The sequence below is a fragment of the Indicator indicator genome, chromosome 12, assembly GCF_027791375.1.
Source record: "Indicator indicator isolate 239-I01 chromosome 12, UM_Iind_1.1, whole genome shotgun sequence".
Classification (NCBI taxonomy): Eukaryota; Metazoa; Chordata; class Aves; order Piciformes; family Indicatoridae; genus Indicator; species Indicator indicator.
Window position 1 is genome coordinate 8,870,820 of NC_072021.1, and position 20,572 is coordinate 8,891,391.

The 20,572-nt window shown below is 51.5% G+C and overlaps 1 protein-coding gene across 1 annotated transcript; it reads right to left on the minus strand.

The window, feature by feature from the left end:
* Positions 1 to 13,183: 13,183 nt before the first annotated feature.
* ZNF706 (zinc finger protein 706) lies at positions 13,184 to 19,115 on the minus strand. The gene is made up of 4 exons (XM_054385360.1): positions 19,033 to 19,115; positions 16,048 to 16,184; positions 14,808 to 14,915; positions 13,184 to 13,713 (listed from the first exon to the last, which is right to left on the minus strand). The coding sequence occupies exons 2-3, from the start codon at positions 16,180 to 16,182 to the stop codon at positions 14,820 to 14,822; spliced, it is 231 nt and encodes a 76-aa protein (XP_054241335.1). The 5' UTR covers positions 16,183 to 16,184; positions 19,033 to 19,115; the 3' UTR covers positions 13,184 to 13,713; positions 14,808 to 14,819.
* Between the last annotated feature and the right edge of the window lie 1,457 nt (positions 19,116 to 20,572).

Consider the following 20,572-nt stretch of genomic DNA (forward strand, 5'->3'; position numbering starts at 1 on the left):
CCACATTGACCCAAGCACTATCAAGCTGCAGGAGAGAAATAAAATGTCACTCAGAGCAAGGTCAAAACGCTTGTCCTGGTGAATGCTAATAGGGGGCAGAAATAATTAACCAGGGGCAAAGTATTGATCAGCCTTAGGGAGCTGGGCAGGACTCTGGTACACAGGCCACCACCTGTGCACCCCTCTGGTTGTTCACACTGAGTTTAAAGCTATTTTTGCAACCATAAGGTGCTTTCTCATACTTTTTTTTCCCTTTTAACTGAGCCTCAGGAGCAAGGGGAAGAGCAAAGGCTCCCCCTGTGTCACGTCCTCCCTGATGTACTGCAGAAGCTGATCTTAGAACAACGCAAAGCTCTAGGGCTCCTGCTTTAAAAATGACCTGTTCTAAATGACACAGCTGATTGCACAGGACGTGCTGATGGCTTCATGGGCCTGTCACAGCCAGAGCTGGAATTTTCACACTCAGCAGTTGTTTAAAACAACTAACTTGGAAGCCATGGTGCCCTGGAGGTGTTTAAGAAAAGCATGGATAAGGCACTTAGTGCCATGGTCTAGTTGATCAGTTAGGCTTGGACTTGGTGATCTTGGAGGTCTCTTCCAACCTGGTCAATTCTGTGATTATCAGCAGTCTCAATTCCATGGCCTGGTGTCCCCACTTACACTCCCCCAGACTTGCTGGATGGTGGCCAGTCACAAGCAGAAGCAATCGACTTGAGCAACAGTCTTGGAAGGAGTGAAGCTCAATATGAAAGGTCAAGCTCACAGCCTTACATGTGTCTCTCAAGACTGCCTGTGAGCTTCCCACAACCTGGTTGCCCAAGTTGTTGGCAAGTTCAGCTCCTGGAGTGCCCAGCTCAGCAGCCAGACCATGCAGCCAGGCTGGGTGACACACTGTGGTGCCCCAGCCTTAGCACAGGGTGACATACAGCTGTCCACGATTACACTGGCACTGGGCTGAAGTGATTTGTTGTCATTTGAATGAGAAGGCATTTTGTAGGTGTTCCCAGGGGGACCAGGAGCAGAGAACAAACCTCCTCCAGATCCTGTCCAGCTCAGCCTCCTCCTGTCTCTGCCCTTATATTGAAGCATGAACAGGCAATGACCCTAAGACCATCTCCTTACAGACATGTGGGGTTCATCATGATGACAGCTGCCTGCACTGATCACTACCTGCCAGGGGAGGGAGGGGAGGGGAAGGGAGAAGGGAGGGGAGGGGCTGGCAACAGAGGGTCCAGAGCAGAGACAATCCAGAGATAATAAAAAAAGTAATTAAACAGAGGGAGGCAGCATTAAAAGGTCACTTCAGGGCTGCCATGTGATAGCATCTTTAAAGTCTCATGCGAGTGCTGCTGAGGGGAAGAGCCCAGCACTATTATGGGCTGTTGCTGCCTCTTTTCCTCTCTCCCTGCAGTGAAACACAATGGGCTACAGCAACGAAGCATCTTCTCACATGCCAGACTCCACAACCTCTCTGGGCAGCCTGCTCCAGGGCTCTGGCACCCTCACCATACAGAAGTGTCTCCTCGTGTTGAGGTGGAACCTCCTGTGTTCCAGATTGTACCCAGTGCTCCTTGTCCTATCACTGGGCACCACCCAAAAGAGAGCATCACCCTCATCCTGACACCCACCCCTCAGATATTTAGAGACACTGATAAGATCTTCCTAAGCCAGAGACTTCTGACAACATGAAAATCATCTTCCTATTAAAATACGGATTAGGTTTGGTAGGCAGAGAGATGGGAGAGTGAGGGGAGCAGGTCTCTGCTCTGTAGAAACACAGGGATAGAGGAGACCCTGTAATAAACTGCGTGAGGCAGAGCAGCAGGCACGGGGGGTGGGAACCCAGCTCTGGTGACCGGGAATTATCGCGGGGCTGCTGCTGTTATCAGCTGGGCAGCCTGCAACAGCGGCACTAGGCCGTCAGGCACACGGTGCAGGCATGTCTGCGGCTGCTCTGGGCGCAGCATGCGGAGCAGAAAGCTGCACTCCTGGGGCGTGCTGCCGGCCGCTGCTGAGTGCAAACGGCGGCTGGAGCTGAGCCTCCTGCAGCCATCGCGGCTGCCATGGGGCCGCGGCCGCTTAAGCGCTCCCCAGGCTGGGCTGGCTTGCAGCCCGCAGCTTCGCTGCAGAGGTAGAAGATGCAGTGGCTCAGCATCTGCTTACGCCGCAGCTCGCTGCCCTGAGCTTGCCGGTCAGAGCCTGCGGCTGCGGCAAACCCCCGCTGCCCTTCCTTGCGCCCGCCGCTGCCTTTCCTTCTGCAGGCAGCTGTGAAGGCGGTGAGCGCTGAACTGCTGCTGCTGCTGCTGCCCGCCCCAACCGCCCCGGGAATTTATTTATCAAAAAAGATATGCTGCACAATCTCTTGAGTCTGGTTCTGTGCTGCACATTCCCCTGAGTCTGCTCCTGTGCTCCAGGAACCCAGCAACAGACCTGGGACTGCTCTCAAGAGCTTCCAGCAGGACAGGACCTCCTGTCGGCACCTCTCAGCCCCATGAAGCTGGGGCAGATGCACTCTAGGGACCTGGCCGGGCAAGAGGGCGAGCCCCAGACACAGGCAGAGCCTGTGATTGTGACAATTACAGGAGGGACTGACTCATGGAAACCACGGAAAACAGAACCGGAAGAGTCCTGGAAATACCTTTACAGTTGATCAGGCTGCCACAAGGCAGGACTGGCTTGTGGACCAGCACCACTGCTCTTTGCCTGCTCCTGTGGTATTCAGACAGTGCTATGCATCACTGGCTACTCTGCCAGTAGCACACTAGGCTCACCATGACCCAGGGATACTGAAGGGAAGTGGATTTCAGCAGGGGTTTGTCCTTCCTGCATGGAGAGGAGTGCCTGTGGGGAAGTTTCTCCACAAGAGCAGGGACACTGGCCTTCGGGGCTCCTGTGCCCATGCTCCAGCAGCCACAGCTCCAGAGCAGCACACCGTGGTCTGAAAGCTCTCTGGCATGAAGGCAAAAGATCAAGGGGTGATTTCAGCTTCCTCTTCTTGTTGCCTTGAGTCTGAAATACACCTGCAGGTTAAGCCCCGTTGGCAGCATCCAGTCCACATCTATCACGGTGCAAACAGCACCATCCAGCAGAGTTTTCCTCACAAACCTGTTGGATGCTGATGCCCTGAACCCTGCTGCCTTCCAGCACTCCAGGCAGTGCAAAAGCCCCAGCTCTGTGCACAAATGGGCAGTCCTGAGGGACACCAGCCAAAAACGCCATGGAGCCCAGGCTGGGGCCATGTGCGATGGGCTCAGAGGCAAGGGGAAGGTTGGGAAGCAAGGGAGGCAGCAGGAAAAGTGCAGGCTCTGGCCGGCAGCACATGGCTGGGTGGTTGGTTTGCCAAGCATGGGCTTGGCTCCATGCTTTACAAGGTAGGTGAAGTCCTCCATGGTTTTCAGAAGGAAGAGAAGGAGGGATTTGGGCATGTTCTAATGAAGTGGAATTTCCTGGGCACCTGAGGCAGCCAGGAAAAGGGAGAAAGGCAGCATAGTGCTGCAGAGGTCCAGGGCAGCTTGGAGAAGGTCCCTGGACCAGGAGCTACGGGAGGGAGAGAGAAAAAAACCTGGTTAGGCTACGGGTAAAAAGACGGTTTGCCTGAGGGAGTGGAGCCATGAGGGTTTTCTCAGGGAGGGAGCTGGGAGGAAGAGAGGTTGAGGAAGGATGCCAAAATGCCAGCTAGCATAAAGCTGCTGACTGCAGTGCAGTGACACGTGGGGAATGTGGCCAAACCTTAGGAGCAGTAAGGCCCAGAAACAGGAACTCTGTGCTTTGGTTAGAAGTGAAGAGCACAAAAGCTCTCAGCACCCTGACAATCCATCTTCCAGACTGTGATGTGATGCACCCAGCCCTGCTGCAAGCAAATGCTGACCTAGCCACGGCTGGACTTGGGGGCTCAGTCACCAGCATGGCCTCCCCCTGCTCCCATCTGCTGCCTGGCTGCACAGCCTCCACCCCAGCCACAGCACAGCAAGCAGCTGGCTGCCATGGCAGGGCCCAGGTGACTGCAGAGCAGCAGAGCCCACAGGAGCCCCTGGGGAGAGTGTCACCTCCTCTGCACCTTTGGCTAGGTAAAGGAGTAGAGTTCAAGAAAAGGGTGCCAGATAAAGGAGCAGAGCTCAAGAAAGAGGTGCCAAGCCATGAGGTTTTGGTAATTTTTTTTTTTTTTGACAGATACCATCTCTGAGAGGAGGCCAAAATTCTCCTTTTGTTTTGGAAGATCTCTCTCTGCCAAGATCTGATGCCTGGTAAGAGAACATCCTTCAGAGCCTGAAGGCGTCCAGCAGCTCTGGGTGGGTGACAGTCCTGGGGGCTACCCAGCTCCACAGCTGTGCCTGGTCAGGCTGCACTGGCCCTGCTCACCCTGCAAGTGCTATCAGACCTCACCCCCATCCCCCAGGAAGGTCAGTGAGATTTACCCCTCCAGCCCTTGGGCTCAGAAGTCCTGGCAGCACTCACCCAGGTCCCTAAGGATGGAAGCAGGCACCAGCCCTTGGTCCCAGCATGAGCACTGGGGGTTGGTCTGCCAGGGGCCAAGACAGAAGGTGCTGCCTCTGGTTGTTACAGCATGCAAACCGTGTGAGCCTCAGGCAGTGGGGCTGCTAGCACAGGGATTCCAAACCATGTGTGCATTCAAATGCCCAAATACAGTTATAAAGTCTCAGGTTTTGAGCCTATCACAACTCTCTAGAAGCTCCTGGTTTGATTTTTCAAATGCTCCAGCAGTTTGCCACACCTTATGGCCAGATCTGCAGTTACACGTCAGCACTAGCTCTTTGCTGGGATAAGAAAGGTTTTGCAGCATCACAGAATCAACCACACTGGAAGAGACCCCCAGGATCATCAAATCAACTGATACTGCAAGTTGAGAACACCAAGTGCAAACTACAGCTGCAGAGGATCATTGCTAGGGGTCAGCTTCCCACAGCCCTGCAGGGAGAGCAGCCCCCATGCTTCCTTCCTGCTGCCTGGCCGTTGGGTGTTGCACAGACAAGGTGCTCTCAGGGTAAGCACAATGCTTTGGTCTTTTCCAGGGCTGGAACACTCCAGACTGACAGCCTTGGTGGCACCTCTGGACCCAGCACAAAGAATGAAGCTTGCAGGGCCTTGCCATTACAGCCCATCCCAGATCAGGCAGGAAAGCCAATGAGACCTCCCCTCCTTTGGATCTGCAGCTCCCTACCATCACCCTCCAGATCAACCTCACCTTCTCTTCTGGTCTCATTAGGCTCAAAGCTAAAGCAGATTCTAATGAAGGAAAGATGAGAAATGAGAGAATGGGACTGTCTCCTCCCCTGGAGCAGAGGGCTCATGTCCTTGGAGCAGTGTCTCCCCTTGCTGCTGGAGCACAGGAAGGGTGCCTGCGGGGCTGCCTTTGGAGACTGTATCACAGTAACTGCTCCAGAGCCTGAATTTAGGTTTGTGTAGGTGGCATCTCCCAGCTGTGGGTGTCTGCTGTTGCTACCTTCCCACAGGGATTCATCTGTGGAATTAACCCCTCCACCACCAAACAACAAGCCCAGCAAACCCCTGGTGCTTGTGTGTGGACTGAGTGCCCAGCCTGGGGCCCTGCCACCCTCCCTGTCCATGGGCAGTCAGTTTCATGAGGGCTCACTCACAGCAGAGGACTCCTGGGCCTCCACCTTGTGCCTCAGGACGTGACATCCCCAGGGGGTGCTGAGACCTGCTCCCTAGCTGTCCCCTAGCAGCACCCCATTTTCTTCAACCCCTCCCATCCCATGCCACTCTCTTGTTATTCAACCTGTCCCTGTTTCCCTGTGCTCCTCTAGGTCAGTCACACCCTCTCCTCAGCTCCAGTTTCAGTTCTCCCTGCTGGTTTGTGCCCACCCTGCTTCCTCTGCCCCATCTCAGTCATTCCCATTTCAGATGGCTGAGGAACTGGCAGCACTGGGGCTGCAGAGCTGCAGGATCTCCCTGCCTCTGCTGAACACCAGCTTGGCTGGCACAAGGGCTTTGGAGCAGCCCCAGCCAGACAGCTGGGCAGGACTCGCACGTTTTGAAAAGACTTTAGCAAGAGAAGTAAAATTTCAAACTAAAGCACAAACTGAATTTCTCTGCCCATCCAGGAAACCCAAGAGTCTGGGGCATGCTCTAAAGCTACCCAGACTCCAGGGGCATGACCTCAACATACACTGACATTCTAAAAGTGTCACCTAAACTAACCGTCCAGATCAGCAGAGCACTGAAGCCCCTTGAGGAGACATCTCCCCCACCTCGGCTGGCAGTCAGGGTGTCTTAGAGCTTATCTTCTCTCATTTGCCCAGCCCAGGCACTTTGCTCTGGAGAGGAAGCTGTAGAAGGGCAGGATGGAAGCCATCCTGAAGCTGAGAGCCACCTCAGAGGCTCTTTACATGCTGTAAAGGATTTACAATGCTACTCTGTGAGTAGCTCTAACCACCTGGACTGTAGGCTTCTTACCACCCTCACAGTGCTCACCTCACCCTGAGGACCTCCCACATTACCTCAGGTCTCGATGCCAGGCCTGCCCAATCCACCCACGGGGCTCAACAGCTGCAGGCATCCCCAGCCACGTGTGGGTGCAAGCTGGGGAAGAGATGCAGCTGTGCATGGGTCTGCTCAGAGGCTGTGCAAAGGGGGAGCCCAGGTGTGAGGGCCTTGCCCTGCTGTTTGGCTGTGAAGCATCCAAACAGGCTTCTTCTAATAGATTTTAGTGTAATAATTATATCATGGTAGAAATCAGGTGCTCAGACCCAGGAAACAGCAAGAAGCTTCCCCTGATCAGCAGGCCTTAGTTTGTGGCTGGAAGGGAGAACCTGGCTGAGTGTCATGGTTTAACCCCAGGCAGCAGCTCACCCACACAGCCCCCTGCTCACTCACCTGCAGGGGGGAGGGAGAGAGAATCAAAACAGTAAAAGTGAGCAGCTTGTAGGCTAAGATCAAGACAGTTTGATAGGCAAAGCAGAGGCCACGAGCAAAGCAAACCAAGGAGCTCATTCAGCACTCCCCAGCAGCAGGCAGCTCTGCAGCCATGTCCAGGACAGCAGGGCTCCACCTCCCGTAACAGTCACTTGGGAGGCAAATGCCAGCACCCCACATGTCCTCCCCTTCCCCAGCTGTGAATGCTGAGTGTGGTATCATGTGGTGTGGAATATCCCTTTGGTCAGCTGGGGTCAGCTGTGCCCCCCCTCAGCTTCTTGTGCCCCCCCCAGCCTACTCACCCGCAGGGTGAGAAGCAGCAGAGGCCTTGGCTGTGCCTGAGCTCTGCTCAGCAGTAAGGAAAACATCCCTGTGCCACCCAGGCTGTCCTCAGCACAAAGCCAAACAGCCCCATACAGGCTCCTCTGGAGAGAATAAATGACCCCAACCCAAAGCAGCACCCTCACCCTTCCTGACTGCCCTCAGCACTGCTGCACAGTTTCTGGCTTTGCTCTGGAGGCATGAAAAGTGCCAGGTACAATGAGATAACAAAAATAACCCAGAGATACAAATAGGGAAGAGTTTCTTGGCAGAACCTAGACAGGAACATTATGAACTCACTTTAAGTCCAACCACCACCACTGAATTGCTGGCAGAGGGGTAGAAGTGCAGCATTATTCCACTGTGCTAGATTCTGGGGCAATTTGTTCCTGGAATTTGCTTTGTTTCCCTCCTAGGATTGAAGTCACCAGGTAATGTCTGTCTAGAACAACTCTTGCAGGAAAAAAAAAAATCAATAAATAACCACCACACAAAGGAAGGAAAGCAGCAAATCCATGCTGAATGAAGATCAGACCCCTCTGAGACATGCTGTAGAGAGGAAGCCAGAGGCTGCCTCCTTGCTCCACCCCCTCCCGGGCAGCGGCAGCCCCACGCCGCTGACTGAAGGCCCCCACTCGGCGTGTCCTGCCCACACTGCAAGCACAGGGCTGCTCCTGCAGATTGTGCCTCTTGTCTCCACGGATCCATTCCCACATGGCTTAGCTGTAAGAAAGACAGCAAATGCCTTCCTGGCCAGGAAAGAGCCAGGTGAGACAAGGAGGCTCAGGTGTCTGCCACAAGCTGCACACCCAACCCAGCTGCGAAGCCAGCAGCCTGGGGGCACAGTGCTGGGACAGGGGCAGACTCAGAGCCCAGCCTGGCTCCAAGGTCAGCAGATGTTCACCCTCCCAAAGCAGGCTGCTTGGCAGCCCAGAGGAGTAGGCTGCCCAGTTAATTCTCCCAGGCACATGAGCAGTGGATGGAACTAACTACAGCTGTGGACAGCTTTATCCTCTGCCACGAGCAGAGAGTGGAAGGGCTGCAGAAGGAGGCACATACCAAATCTCCTTATTTAAAAGTGGAACAAAATGTACTTTGCTGCCTGTGCAGGCTGCAGCAGCAAGCTGAGGCTTTCTTCCTCTTACCCCAGGGTGCTTTCATTTGTTCTGCCAGGCAGAGGAGATCCATTATTAATGCCTGGGCTGGAGGCCGCTTCACTCATTCCTCTGCTCTCCAAGCTCTGCTCACATGAAGAGCACAAGGAGGATCTGGCCCCACGATGCTAATCCTGTCACTCCCATGAATTGCTTTGTCACAAACTTCAATGGGAGGCTTTTAGTTCTGATTTTTTGTGGGTGTTTTACTGAAGGGGTTACTGTTTGGCTAATGTAGATCAGCATGGAAGGGGAATATCCCTGTAGCTCTGTCTGAAGCAGCAAGAGCTTCACACTGAAAACATGTATTTAAAAACCGGCATCATAAGCAGCTTGGATTTTTTTAAGGGAAAATGTATGCAGAGAAGATGCCACCTGCAAAGGAAACTTGAAATCTTGGGCTAATCCTGCTCCAGTTGAAGCCGAACCAGCACCTGAGGTATGCTTCTGACAATTCATGGCCCTATACCAAGACAGCCATGAGTTGTGTTTATGGAGCCACAGCTGAGCTGGGCAAGTCCAGGAGCAGGCTGTCCATGCCTCCTGCCTGAGATGCCTGTTCAAGGGTACTTGGAGAGATGAGTATCTGGGTAAGGACCAGCATAGCATGCTTCAGCAGGAATTCCCCTTCTTGGCTACAGAGATGGAGGCACCAACCTGTCCTGCTGCTGTCCAGCACTGCAGGCCATGGTTGTGCTTCTCTAACCCACTGCCTCCCCCTCTGTGACAGGTGGCATTCAGGAGTAGCAGCCCCACAAACCACCTCTGCAGATGCCAGGCTGCTTCTCTCCCTTCACAGGAGCAAAAGGTGAAGTCTGGCCACCACTGACTAAACCCAGAGGGCACAACAAGGCAGTACTAGCAGTTAGCATTTGCGCAGCACTCTGAAGACTCGCCAGGACAGACTACTGCACCTCCTAGACATGCAGAAATTGTCGTCTGACTGGCAGGGGGCAGTTCCCTGGCAGGTCAGTTCCACTCATCTCAGTACCACGCTTTAGGCATGTCACAGAGATGTCCAAGCCAGCACCTTTCTGCACGTGAGCACTGACCATGTGGCAAAGCAAAGCTCCTGCTGGCCTCAGTGCTGCAGAATTCAGCTCTCACTTCACAAAAATACAGCAGCCCAGAAGCTGAGAAGTTCTCCTTCACTAGTGACAGTTCTGAAGCAAACAGTGTCACATTCTTTCAGCTGCATAACAGCTCCTGCTTTCAGATGCACAGCAGCAAAGTCTTGGGAGGGATTTACTGCAGCAACAAAAAGCAGCTGTCTGCTATTTCTTGACCTTTCTTAACAGGGTTCTTAACAAGCAGTGCTTCTTAGATCTTGTTAAGGAAAATATTCTCTCCTAGTACTGATCTCTAAGAGCTGCTGGCAGCAGTAGGTGCCCCTTAGAAAATGTACTAAGGTGAAGCAGTTTTTCCTAAGATCACAACCAATCTAAATGTACTTTCTAAACACAAAATACAGCCAGTCAAACCCAGTCACAAGTGGGAATTATTTCCCTCCTCCCCCTGTTTGTCTGCAGAGAGGAAAAGGAGCTTCTTTACACAGAGCCTGTTTTGGTCTGTTCCCATCCTGCAGAGAGCTTGCTGTGAGGTGAAATCTGGACTGTCCCTCCTTCAACAACAGGCAGTGCCACTGCATCAGGCATCACTGTAACAGCCATCACTGCAGACGAGCAACCACTTGAGTAATAACCATGCCTGTAACTCTCAGTACCAGCAGGCCACAGACAAACATGTCAGAGCTTTTTCCTTCTCAGAAGACATCATTCTTCAATGACTCTGCTGGATGGAAATGCTCCATGGTCACCCTCCAGCAGATCCACAGCTAGCTCACAACAAAGCCACCACTTCCTTGCAGAACATGCAGTCCCCACTTGCAGCTAAAAGCAGCCATGCAAGCCAGCAGAGTTAAATCTGTCCCAGGGAATGGCTGCTAGAACCTGAAGGCGCATTGGGGATAAGAAGCTAAAAATGAAGCTCCATCCTGTTGGCCTGAGAGGTGCTGTGAAGTTCTCACAGGCAGAAAGGGAGATTAATTGTGGTCCTGAAACGGTTCTGGGATGTTGGCAGACCAGGATCTGAATGTGAGTCCACATGCTGCTGTTGCAAAGCAGCAAACAGAATTCCCCTGGGTGCTACCAGCACTGATGCATGCAAGTGCCAGGAGGCAGCTGCTGCAGCTCCTCTGCACTAGCCTCAGCCAGCATGCTTTGGACCAAGAGCAGCCAAGCTGGAGAGGATCCAGTAAAGGCAACCAACAACTGCTAGTCTCAGAAGATGTGACCTCTGAAGAGTGATCCATTTAACTGGGTTGACTTAGAAGACTAGAAGCAGATGATAGTAAAGTTGACATGAGGGCACCATTCATCACATATTGCCAATAACAAGCAGCACTTGACTCAGCTGGCAGGGACAAGCCCTTGCTGTGGTGCCTCTCCAGCTGTAGGGCTCAGCATGGCACACACCACTTACAATGCCAGGGAGGCTTTGAGGAGTTAGGAAAACACTTTGTGGTGACAGTCTTTGCAGGGTTGACCTCTCCTCCTTTTCACTCCTCTGACAGATCTCCAGGAACGCTCTGCACACTGCTGCTTGTGACAGCTCCCAGCAGGAAGCACACAAACATCTGCCATGCTGTCACCATGCTGCAGGGACCTGCACTTGCTGCACTTCATGCACACTTCACTTGCTGTATTTCATGGACCTGCACTTTCTGTATTTCATGGACATTTCACTTCCTGTACTTCATGGGCAGTTTTCCAGAGGACAGCTGTGCCACATTCCTTGAAGAACTGAGATGCTGCTTGAGCAGACTGCTGACAAGTACCAGTGCTGGGACAAGAACAGATTCTTCCTTGCCCAGAAACTCCAGATCTAAAATACAAGCAAGAGAACTGTACAACACACTCCCAGACTGTTCCAGCTTTGAAAGCTACCCAGACAACACAACTCCCTCTGTGATGCCTTAGCTGTATCTTTAGCCAAGTGACTGGGTGCCATCCTTCAGCTCAGGGAGAGAGGATGTAGAACTCAGCCCTTCCTCTGACCTTTCAGGTGGAAGGAGCACTGCAGACATTCCAAACAAGGCCAGCTCCCACAGTGAGTGCAGCATCCCCCCACCCTTAGAAAGCCTTTACAATTCAGGCACAGCTCTCATTTATTCCTGCAATTGGGAGTGCAGCAAAGGGATCTGAACAGAGGGCCACCCTTGCCTTCCAATACAGAAAGCCCCATCCCTTCATGAGCTATTCTCAGCTCCACCCTAAGGAAGTCTTGAAAGCACAACTGTAACTGAAATGAACCATCCCCTGGGGATGCAGACTGGCAGCTTTGCAGTGCTCAAAGAGACTGTTTAGGAAACAAACCCTTTTTATCGAATGCTACAGGCTGAAGGGAAGGAGCAGGACAGATGCTGCACCTCAGGACCAGGTTAGGAGGAGACAACCCAGGACACTCTCCCAAAGAAAACCAATTACCAGGTATCAGTCAGTGCAACAAACATCTTTATCCATTTGCACTCAGCTACAGCATCAGAACATTTCAGTACCTCTCCCCATACAGCACAAAGGTCAGAGCAGGTTTCTTGCCAAGTGGGAGCCAGTTTGTCAGGATCAATGCATAGACAACACGAAAGGAAACTCAATGCAGTGCTACATTCCCATGTCAGGTGTACAAGTGCAGCCTGGGCTACTCTCAACAGGATCTAGAAAGGTGAGTGGTGTACAAGTCATCCTGGAGTGACTGCAGCACAGAGGGACCTTATGCCAGAGGAGTATTTACAGAGGTACTGTCACAGCAAAGAGGACAGGAAGCCAGTCTCACAGAAGTAGTTCAATAAGGAGCAAATGAGTGGACAAAGACAAAGGCTTTGACTTTATATAATAAAATACCAAGTGCATTCTTTTAAGTGAATGAGTCTTTGAGACTATGGTCCTAGAGTTTAGGAAGCCATTTGAAGGGCAGATGTAGAGTCCTGCTGCACAGGAAGGGTCACTTGGGCTGCCACAAACTTCAGATCTGCTGTAACCTCAGCAAACCACAGCAGTTCCACTACTGCTTCTTACCGCAAGCTCTAAGAGCTCTTCAGCAAACCTCCTCCAAAGGCTAAAGAGGGGATTTTTGTGGCAGACCTTCCAGCACAACTCAGATGTTTCACCACTGCTTCTGTGCTGTACATCTGGGATTAAAACTGAGCCCAGAACACGTGAAGGGTAATTAAGTTTAGCTGCTCAAACCTTCTTGGACAGAGCTATTATCCAGCTTTTTCTTGTCAATGCAACTTTAATCACATCCTATTTCCTAAAGTAGCAATATTATTTTAGTGACTTTGGCTCTTTTCCAACAGGCTTATTTGAAGCTGGTTGTGAAGAAAGGTTATTAATGGCTGGCTACTTTGCATATTTCTTGGAGTTGCTGTTGCAATAACTAGACACACTTCAGGGGGAATGTGTGGCTGGCTCCTCAAAATAGAATCAAAAAAAAGAATCTTTTTCCAATCAGTTTTTCAGCTATGAGCAGAGTTGCTTTAGCCTATTATTTGTGACTGTTTTTTCAAGCCAGTATAACCAGCAGCATTCAATCCTGCCACCTCTCAGCTTCCTCAGCCACCTACCAAACAGGAAGGATAACCAGAGTCTCTCCAGTGCACGACCTGAAGGAACAGGATCCCCCACAGCAATGGAATCCCATCCCGAATGGCTTGCAGCAGCACTGGACTCCAATGCACAGGGCAAACACCTAGCAGGAAGCCTCCTGAGTCTCATGCAGCTTCTAGGGGGTTTGCTGTGCCTTCAGCCAGCAGCTTGGCCACCACTGAGTGGCTCAAGCAGGCAGCAGACTGCACAGGAAATCCAAGCAGCTCCCCTTCTGACTGAAGAGTCACTTACTGTAATGTACATTACTGTCAGTGGAATGACACTGCTCACCTTCTGGCAGGCTGGGGAAAATTCCACTTTGTCTTTTTTTATTGTTTCATAAGGCAGGTAATGCAGAAAGTTGAAGCAGAACTTCTACAAGGATCCCATCTGTGCTAGTGTAAAATCAAAGTACTACTTTATTAAATGAGTTATTTTACACAATATCAACATCAATATAGTTACAATTGTAAAAAATTTTTTATAACAAGTATGGGCTGATCTGTCAGGATTTCCAAATAGGGCACAACTGTACATTTACACGGAACTGTCTTTGCATGAAGCCCAAGAGGGAACAGCATAAAAATATGAATGTTTCTGTAGCCCCTTCATTTTTGCTGATCAACAGTTTTAGAAAAGCAGCTGCAGGTTTGTTATGTAAGGTCTGACAGTAGAAGAGTCAATAGGTGCCACGATTTCACCTACAAAAAAACAAGAATAACTCAGTTAGGCTGAACTGTTCCACAATGCTGCTTACCTGACTGGAATACCACAACCCTGCTTTTGATCTCATCTCAGCCTTTTATTATCATCACCTTCAGTTGCTTCCAACAGAGAGCCACGAGGATGCTTAGGGGACTTGAGCATCTCCCCTATGAAGAGAGACTGAGAGCCCTGGGGCTATTCAGTCTTGAGAAGAGAAGACTGAGAGGGGATCTGATCAATGTCTATAAATATCTGAGGGGTGGGTGTCAGGAGGAGGGGGCCAGGCTCTTTTCAGTGGCTCACAGTGATAAGACAAGGAACAATTAGTTCAAACTTGAACATAGAAGATTTCACCTCAACATGAGGAGAAACTTCTTTACAGTGAGGGTGACAGAGCCCTGGAACAGGCTCCCCAGGGGGGTTGTGGAGTCTCCTTCTCTGGAGACTTTCAAAACCCATCTGGATGAGTTCCTGTGCAGACTACCCTAAGTGATCCTGCTCTGGCAGGGGGGTTGAATCTGATGATCTCTTGAGGTCCCTTTCAACCTCTGTGATACTACCTAACAACTGGCTGTTGGAAATCTCTTCTATAGTTAACACAGAGACAGTTTTGGATTTGAATGCAAAAAATCTGCACTGACTTGCACAGCTCCAGGACACACATTAAAACAAACAAACAAACACCAAAACAAAAAAACCAAGGCTCAACTGCTGGAAAAATAGTAGCAGCCATTTCCATGACAGGTTTCCTGGCAACAGACAGGTTGTATTTATTGTAACTATTTTGTCCAAAACAAAATGAACATTTAAAAGCAAGAGTTAAAAAGTATTCCCACAACTCTAAGGATGACCACTTGAAGTAACAGGAAACCCTCAGCACAGCCTCCAAGCACAGTGATGTGCCACAGCCATTTCCCCTCAGCATCAGCTGGCTTCTCCCGTGGGACAGTTCAGGAGCCCAATTTCCACTGGAGCTGATTTTCATAGTAAAGAAAACGAAGGAAGTTTTAAGCCCCAGCTATTGTTGGTAAAAAAGCTGACTCACAACACACCTTTCTCAGACAATCATGTGAAAATTAAAGGTAATGACCTGTAGACAACTTCAAGCCTGAACATCAGCCAGTTCTGGAGGAAGTGGAGTCTTAGGATGCTTGCTTTCAAAGTGCTGTTTGAAGGTCTTGGGGTCCGGCATTTGTGTCTGATTGAAGAGAGACATTGGACTTTATGCACAGGACAGCAGGTAAAGGATACTACAAGAAACTCCTTCCCCATTATGCCTTCTCTTTCCTGAAGCCTCCTCAGTAACTCTGCTCTATTGGCAGAAGCACCATTTATTTAGCTGCAGATCAAGAGGCAATATTCAATCTTATTTTTTTTTCAGCTTTTAAGCATCTTTTTTAAGCAATCACTATGTTTTGCCACATTCATCAGCAGCATTATTCTTGCTATATATCTCCCTGCAGATCTTACACTTGGCATGCTGGCAAACCCACCTACTTTCCATTTTCTTTTTCAATACCTACAAGAAGAACATCTATCTTTGGCAGAATCAAAACTATATTAAAGCTATTTCTTTTAGCAATAGGCCAAGAAGTTACATGGGAGAAACTGATTCTCCTCTTGGCACAAGCTATCTCAGACCACTGCTACTCCACGGCTGCAGGCATCAGCTGCCTGCCCAAAGGGATTGCTGTTGCAGCCTAATTTCACAAGCAGCAGCTCTGGTTACAAGTCTTTCAGTGAGCAGTGCTTAATTTGGAACCTTATTTAAGACATGCAAAGTGACAAATCTATTCTGGGACTGATCATTTAAGTGGAAATGGCAACTTTATCCATTCAGGAAAACCAGTCAGAAGGAAAATGTAATCTGATCAGTGCTCACATCTGTGTTTTCCCAATCAGTAATTTACTCCAGGAGAGGTTACTGTGTATCAAACTTACACCAGAGCTTCTGGCACCACTCCTTTTTGTCTCCATACCAGCACTGGTAGCCTGTGATGGGCCAATTCCATCATAAACAAAAGGTGCCTCACTTGGAGACTAAACAGGAAGTGATGTCACATGTTCTGCATTGGACACATCATACTACCAGCAATGCCAAAGGCAAGGGAACTATCCACATCTGTACAGGACTTCTCAGGTGTGCTCATACCTGAGTATAGCTCAGCAACCTGTAAGCAAGTCACATACAGATGCAAACACTCAGAACGAGAAGCCAGGCAGCCCCCGAAGTAGTGTTTGAGCTTCCACTATAACACCTTCTACAAATCCTGCCCTAGGCTTGCAGACAGACCTGCCTACAGCAGTGTTTTGTCTTCAGTTCCCCTTACCCTACAGACAGTGCAGGTGTATATCAAGGCAGCCTTGGCTGCAGCCTTCTGATCATGTCCTTGTTTCTTTTTCTGCTCAGCTTGCTTTTTGGCGTTCTTCTGCTGCGACTGGATCTTCTGCTGTCCACGAGCCATATCTACAAGTGAAAAGAAGGCATTCAGACTGCAAAAGCAAGAAACCACTGCTGCCAGCTGCCCAAGAAGCTGTAACTGTGAGCACAATGCAGCCACGTGCTCTGCCCGTCAGGCTTACAACTCCCATAACTGACATCCAGCGGAGGTCTGCTGGAGCTCTTTGCTGTGTATAGCCCCTCTGGGTGCAGCGTCATTCTTCTAGCATGCACAACTACTAGGGTGTTGGCAAGCTTCTTCCCCTACAAAGCTTCCAGATTTACTTTTGAAGTTTTCAGTAGTCAGAACAATTAATGTTCACAGAAACTTCTTCCTCTATTTCCACAGATAGAGTAAAATTTTGGGGGTTTGTTTGGTGTTTTTCTTTTCAGATGAAGACTCAACTTTTTCATCTGAAACCTGACACAGGTTCTGAGGAATGCAAACCAAAGCATTACCCAGGCTGTATTCCTGCCCTTTGGTGCAGATGAGCACTGGAACACTGAGTACAGTGGGTCACTTCTCTCTACTCAGGGCCATTTTCACAGCTATTCTGATTCTCAGCACACTTCACATCCCCACTTGTTAGAAGTCAGGAAAACCATCCCCAGCAGAAGCCATGACTCTGTGTAACACAGCCGCATAAAGGAAGCAAACACTATTAACACATGCCATTAGAAGGATACCAAAATCCCACCTTATGGAGCAGGAAAGCAGTGTGCAGGGAGCCCACTGGGACAGTGGATTCAGGCTGCAGCCAACCCCCAGAGCAGGCAGGCAGCTAGCTCTGGGCACAGCGACAGAGCAGGCCTCAACAGCTGGTTACATAAGGCAGCAGCAGCCCACTTTCTGCTGTTATCTCTCCTCAATCCCTCCTGGCCCACGCACAATCCAGTTGTGCAGCTCCCACAGGAGCACAAGACTTGCTCTACAGGCACGGGCCTGCTGTGCAGTCCCTTGTTTTGAGGGCTAGTGAAGTCTAACCTTTCCAGAAGGCTGGCTGGTCACTGCCTGTCTGCAGCCTGTGCTCTAAGCCCAGTACTCAGTGCATGGCTACAAGACTGTGCTGCAGTCCTTCCCACAAGGACAGGCAGCCTTCCACTGCAAGAGGGAGAAAGGCCTAGCCAAAGACAGACCCCTAGTAAATGTGTGAAAAGCACTTAAAACCACTATGAATATTAAGTTTCCATGAAGCACCAGCAAAATTCATTAGTCCTGCACATGTAGCACCAGGGTACTTTACACTGAGTAAAGAGATGGTCCTGAGACACAAACCAGCTCCTCTGTACCAAGTGGCACCTCCCAGGCCACAGTCCAGGTCCTTTGTGGGGTACAACACCACTGTGTAACCCTTTGCAGGAGTATTACACCATTTCTCCAGTGTTCTCTCCTCTTCCCCCCCTAAAGGAAAATCTAGACCTCCAGGAGGCTAACAAAAGTGCACACAGGAAAACACAAACTCTCCTGACAAGCACACAGAAACACTCATGGCATTCAGCAGTTTCCATTAGATATAGCACTGAATGTTAGGAAGACTGAAATACCAGTCTGTGTTTCACTGCATGCTAGTTACTCTACAACATCCCAGCCAGTTTATGAACAGCGTGGCTCAAGGAGAACACTGAATTTCCATAAAAGAAAAAAGAGAATATGCATGGCCAACAGCTTTGCATACACTAGAAGAGACTGTAGGGTTTATTTCAGTTCTAGTGGACTATTCTGTTTCACCCTCCAGAGGTCAGGGAGCTCCTGACAGAAAACACTCAGATGTAATAAAGATTGTCATGAAGTGTCTGCATATTACTTTGTATTTTAATCCACTGATAAGGGCTTAAACAGCACACTGCTACAGCCAGCCACGCTGAGCTTGCATGGATCTGGCAACTGCTGGCTTTAATTTAGGTACAAAGAAGAAAACATGAGCAAAACCGTCTGCATAAATACGTCAACCTTCATATGACAACCAAGCCAAACAACCCAAGAGTTTAAATACTGCAAATTACACCAAGGGTTGAAACACAGGGAGTGAATACTCAGTTACTGGGAAGTTACGATTATTTGGACTGTAAGTATTCTAAGGGGCAGAGATAACACCAAAGTTTGTTTAAACGAATGATGAGCTCATCTATAAGGCTGAATCTGTATTGCAATTGCACAACATAGGTAAGTGTTGTTTTCCTTATCAGGCACACCCGGAGTCCAGCAAACCTGCCTGCTGTTTTGAAATAGAAACGCCTGAGCACATAAGAAACCAACCACCACAGAAAAATGCGCTGCCAAATCGTAACAGCAACAGCACGGCATCACCGAGCAGCGAGGCTGAAGCCTGAGGTACATTTCCTTCTGAGTAATCAGCACCTGAGCATAGTTTCAAGTCCTAAAAGCGGACACCGACAGCTGCTTCCGCTGTCACTTCCAGAAACAAACACCAGCTCGAGGTGCCCTGGCTTCCGCGGCCGAGCAGCGAACGGCTTGGGTCGGCGGAGCCGCAAGCTCGGCCTTCGCCCGGCAGCACCGAGAGGGCAGCCACCGGCCCGAGCCGCCAAGGAACAAATGGAGGCCGCGGCCACTCGGGTGGGCCTGGCGGGGTGGGGGAGCGGCCGCAGCAGGGCCAGCCCCACCACGTGCCCTGCTGAAAGGGGCCGAGGAAGGCAACGGGTCACGCCTGAGGAGCCCCAGCCGCGGGGAGGCGGCCCTGCGGAGGCCGGGAGCGGAGAGAGCCCCGGGTGCGGAGAGGGCCCCGCCGCCAGACCGCCCCCCTTGCTCTCGGGGCGGGCCTGGCTCTGCCGCGCCGCGCCCGGGCCGCTCTCCCACACACCATGACCCGCACTCACGGTCGCCCCACCGCACAAGGAGCCGACGCAGATCTCTCACCGGGCGTGGAAGTCCGGCCTGGGCGGCCCTGGAGAGCGGGTGGAGAAGACTCCGCGCGGCCCCGCAGCAGCCGCCGCCGCCTGACCGAGAGCGGGAGGAGGAGGAGCAGGGACGGGACCGCGGCACTGCCATGCGCGGCCCCGCCCCGGCGCCCGCGCGGCCCGGTCCGGCCGGCCAATGGCGGCGGCGCGCGTTACATAAGGTGGGGGAGGGGAGGAAAGGGCCATGGCCGCCCTGACCTCGGCGTGCGGGGGCCTGGCTGGGGCGCGCCACGATGCCCGCCCATACTGCGAGGGGACCCCGGAAGGGGGACGGGCCTCGGCGGCCTGTGGGGCTTTCCGCAACGGCTGGCACTACTGGGCTGGTCCTCGGTGGTCAGGCGGAGGCAGGGCCAGAGCCAGAGCCAGTGACTCGCTTCGCCCGCGAAGCGGCAGCGCTGGCTGTGGGTCTAGTGCCCGCCGGTGCTGGCGCCCAGCGTGGCAGGGGGCCTGGTGCCCGGAGACAGATGACGGAGGGGGGTAACGCTGCCGTTAGAGATCGCCGCGCTGTAGCGGAGACGCAGCCGGGTTACACAGCCTGGCTCTGGCTGCCCGGTCCCTGAGGATCACAGCCCCAGTCTGGGGTCCTGGGAAGCTGCAGGGAGGTTGCAGTGAGCTCCGTCTGCCTGGCTGCGGGCAGCCCTGCGAGTAGCGCCCGCGGGACTGCGGTAGGCGCCAGCCCTCAGCCTATCTCCCAGCAAGCCCTGCTCCCAGCCACATTCCTCTGTGCTTAGCATACAGACGCAGCCTAAAAATAGTCGCAGTTCCTTCTCAGGGGGATCTGGAAAAAACGGCTCTGGAGAGGCGGGGGGGAGGGGGGACGGGGGGCTAGAGACGAGGCGAGCCAGGGATCTCCGGGGGTACAAAGCCTTTTTCAGGTGGCAGTCCACACAGAAGGCCTGTGCATAGCACTGTGGGGTTACATGAACTGAAAGCAGAAACGGCATGAGATGAGAAGCAGAATTTGCTGCAAGCTAAAAGCGCACTATATTTTATTTAGGGTGTGGAAGGTCAAGGAGTACAGAGGAAGCAGCGAACAGGCTGTGCTCCCAGGGCTGTGGCTGTACAGGCTGTGCTCACAATGTTAGCTAGCATGAGCAGAGATGTGGGCAGGCCCTCTGGAGAAGGGTAAAGGAGCACTTGATCTTCTATTGGCGTCTTCATACATCCCAAGGAAGGCTGCATGTCTGTTCTGAGATTATCCACCTTCCAGGAGAATGAGAGACAGAGGCAGTATCTCTGCTGAAAGATGACATTTTGTCACTTTGAGCAGTTGTTGAAGCTTTAAAGTAAGCCTAGAATCTTGAACAGTTCTGTCTGGGGCAAAACAGCAAGTGTGATACACTTATTGGAGAAGGGGTTGGCATGTTACAGGGGCCAGGCCAGGTGACTGTCATGTACTGTTCCAATCTGAGAGAGGGGGGAAAACAACAACAAAAGTCCCTAAAGTAGTACAATGTATGTGCTTGGCTATCACTATGAGTCTGCCCAAAGCATGACAA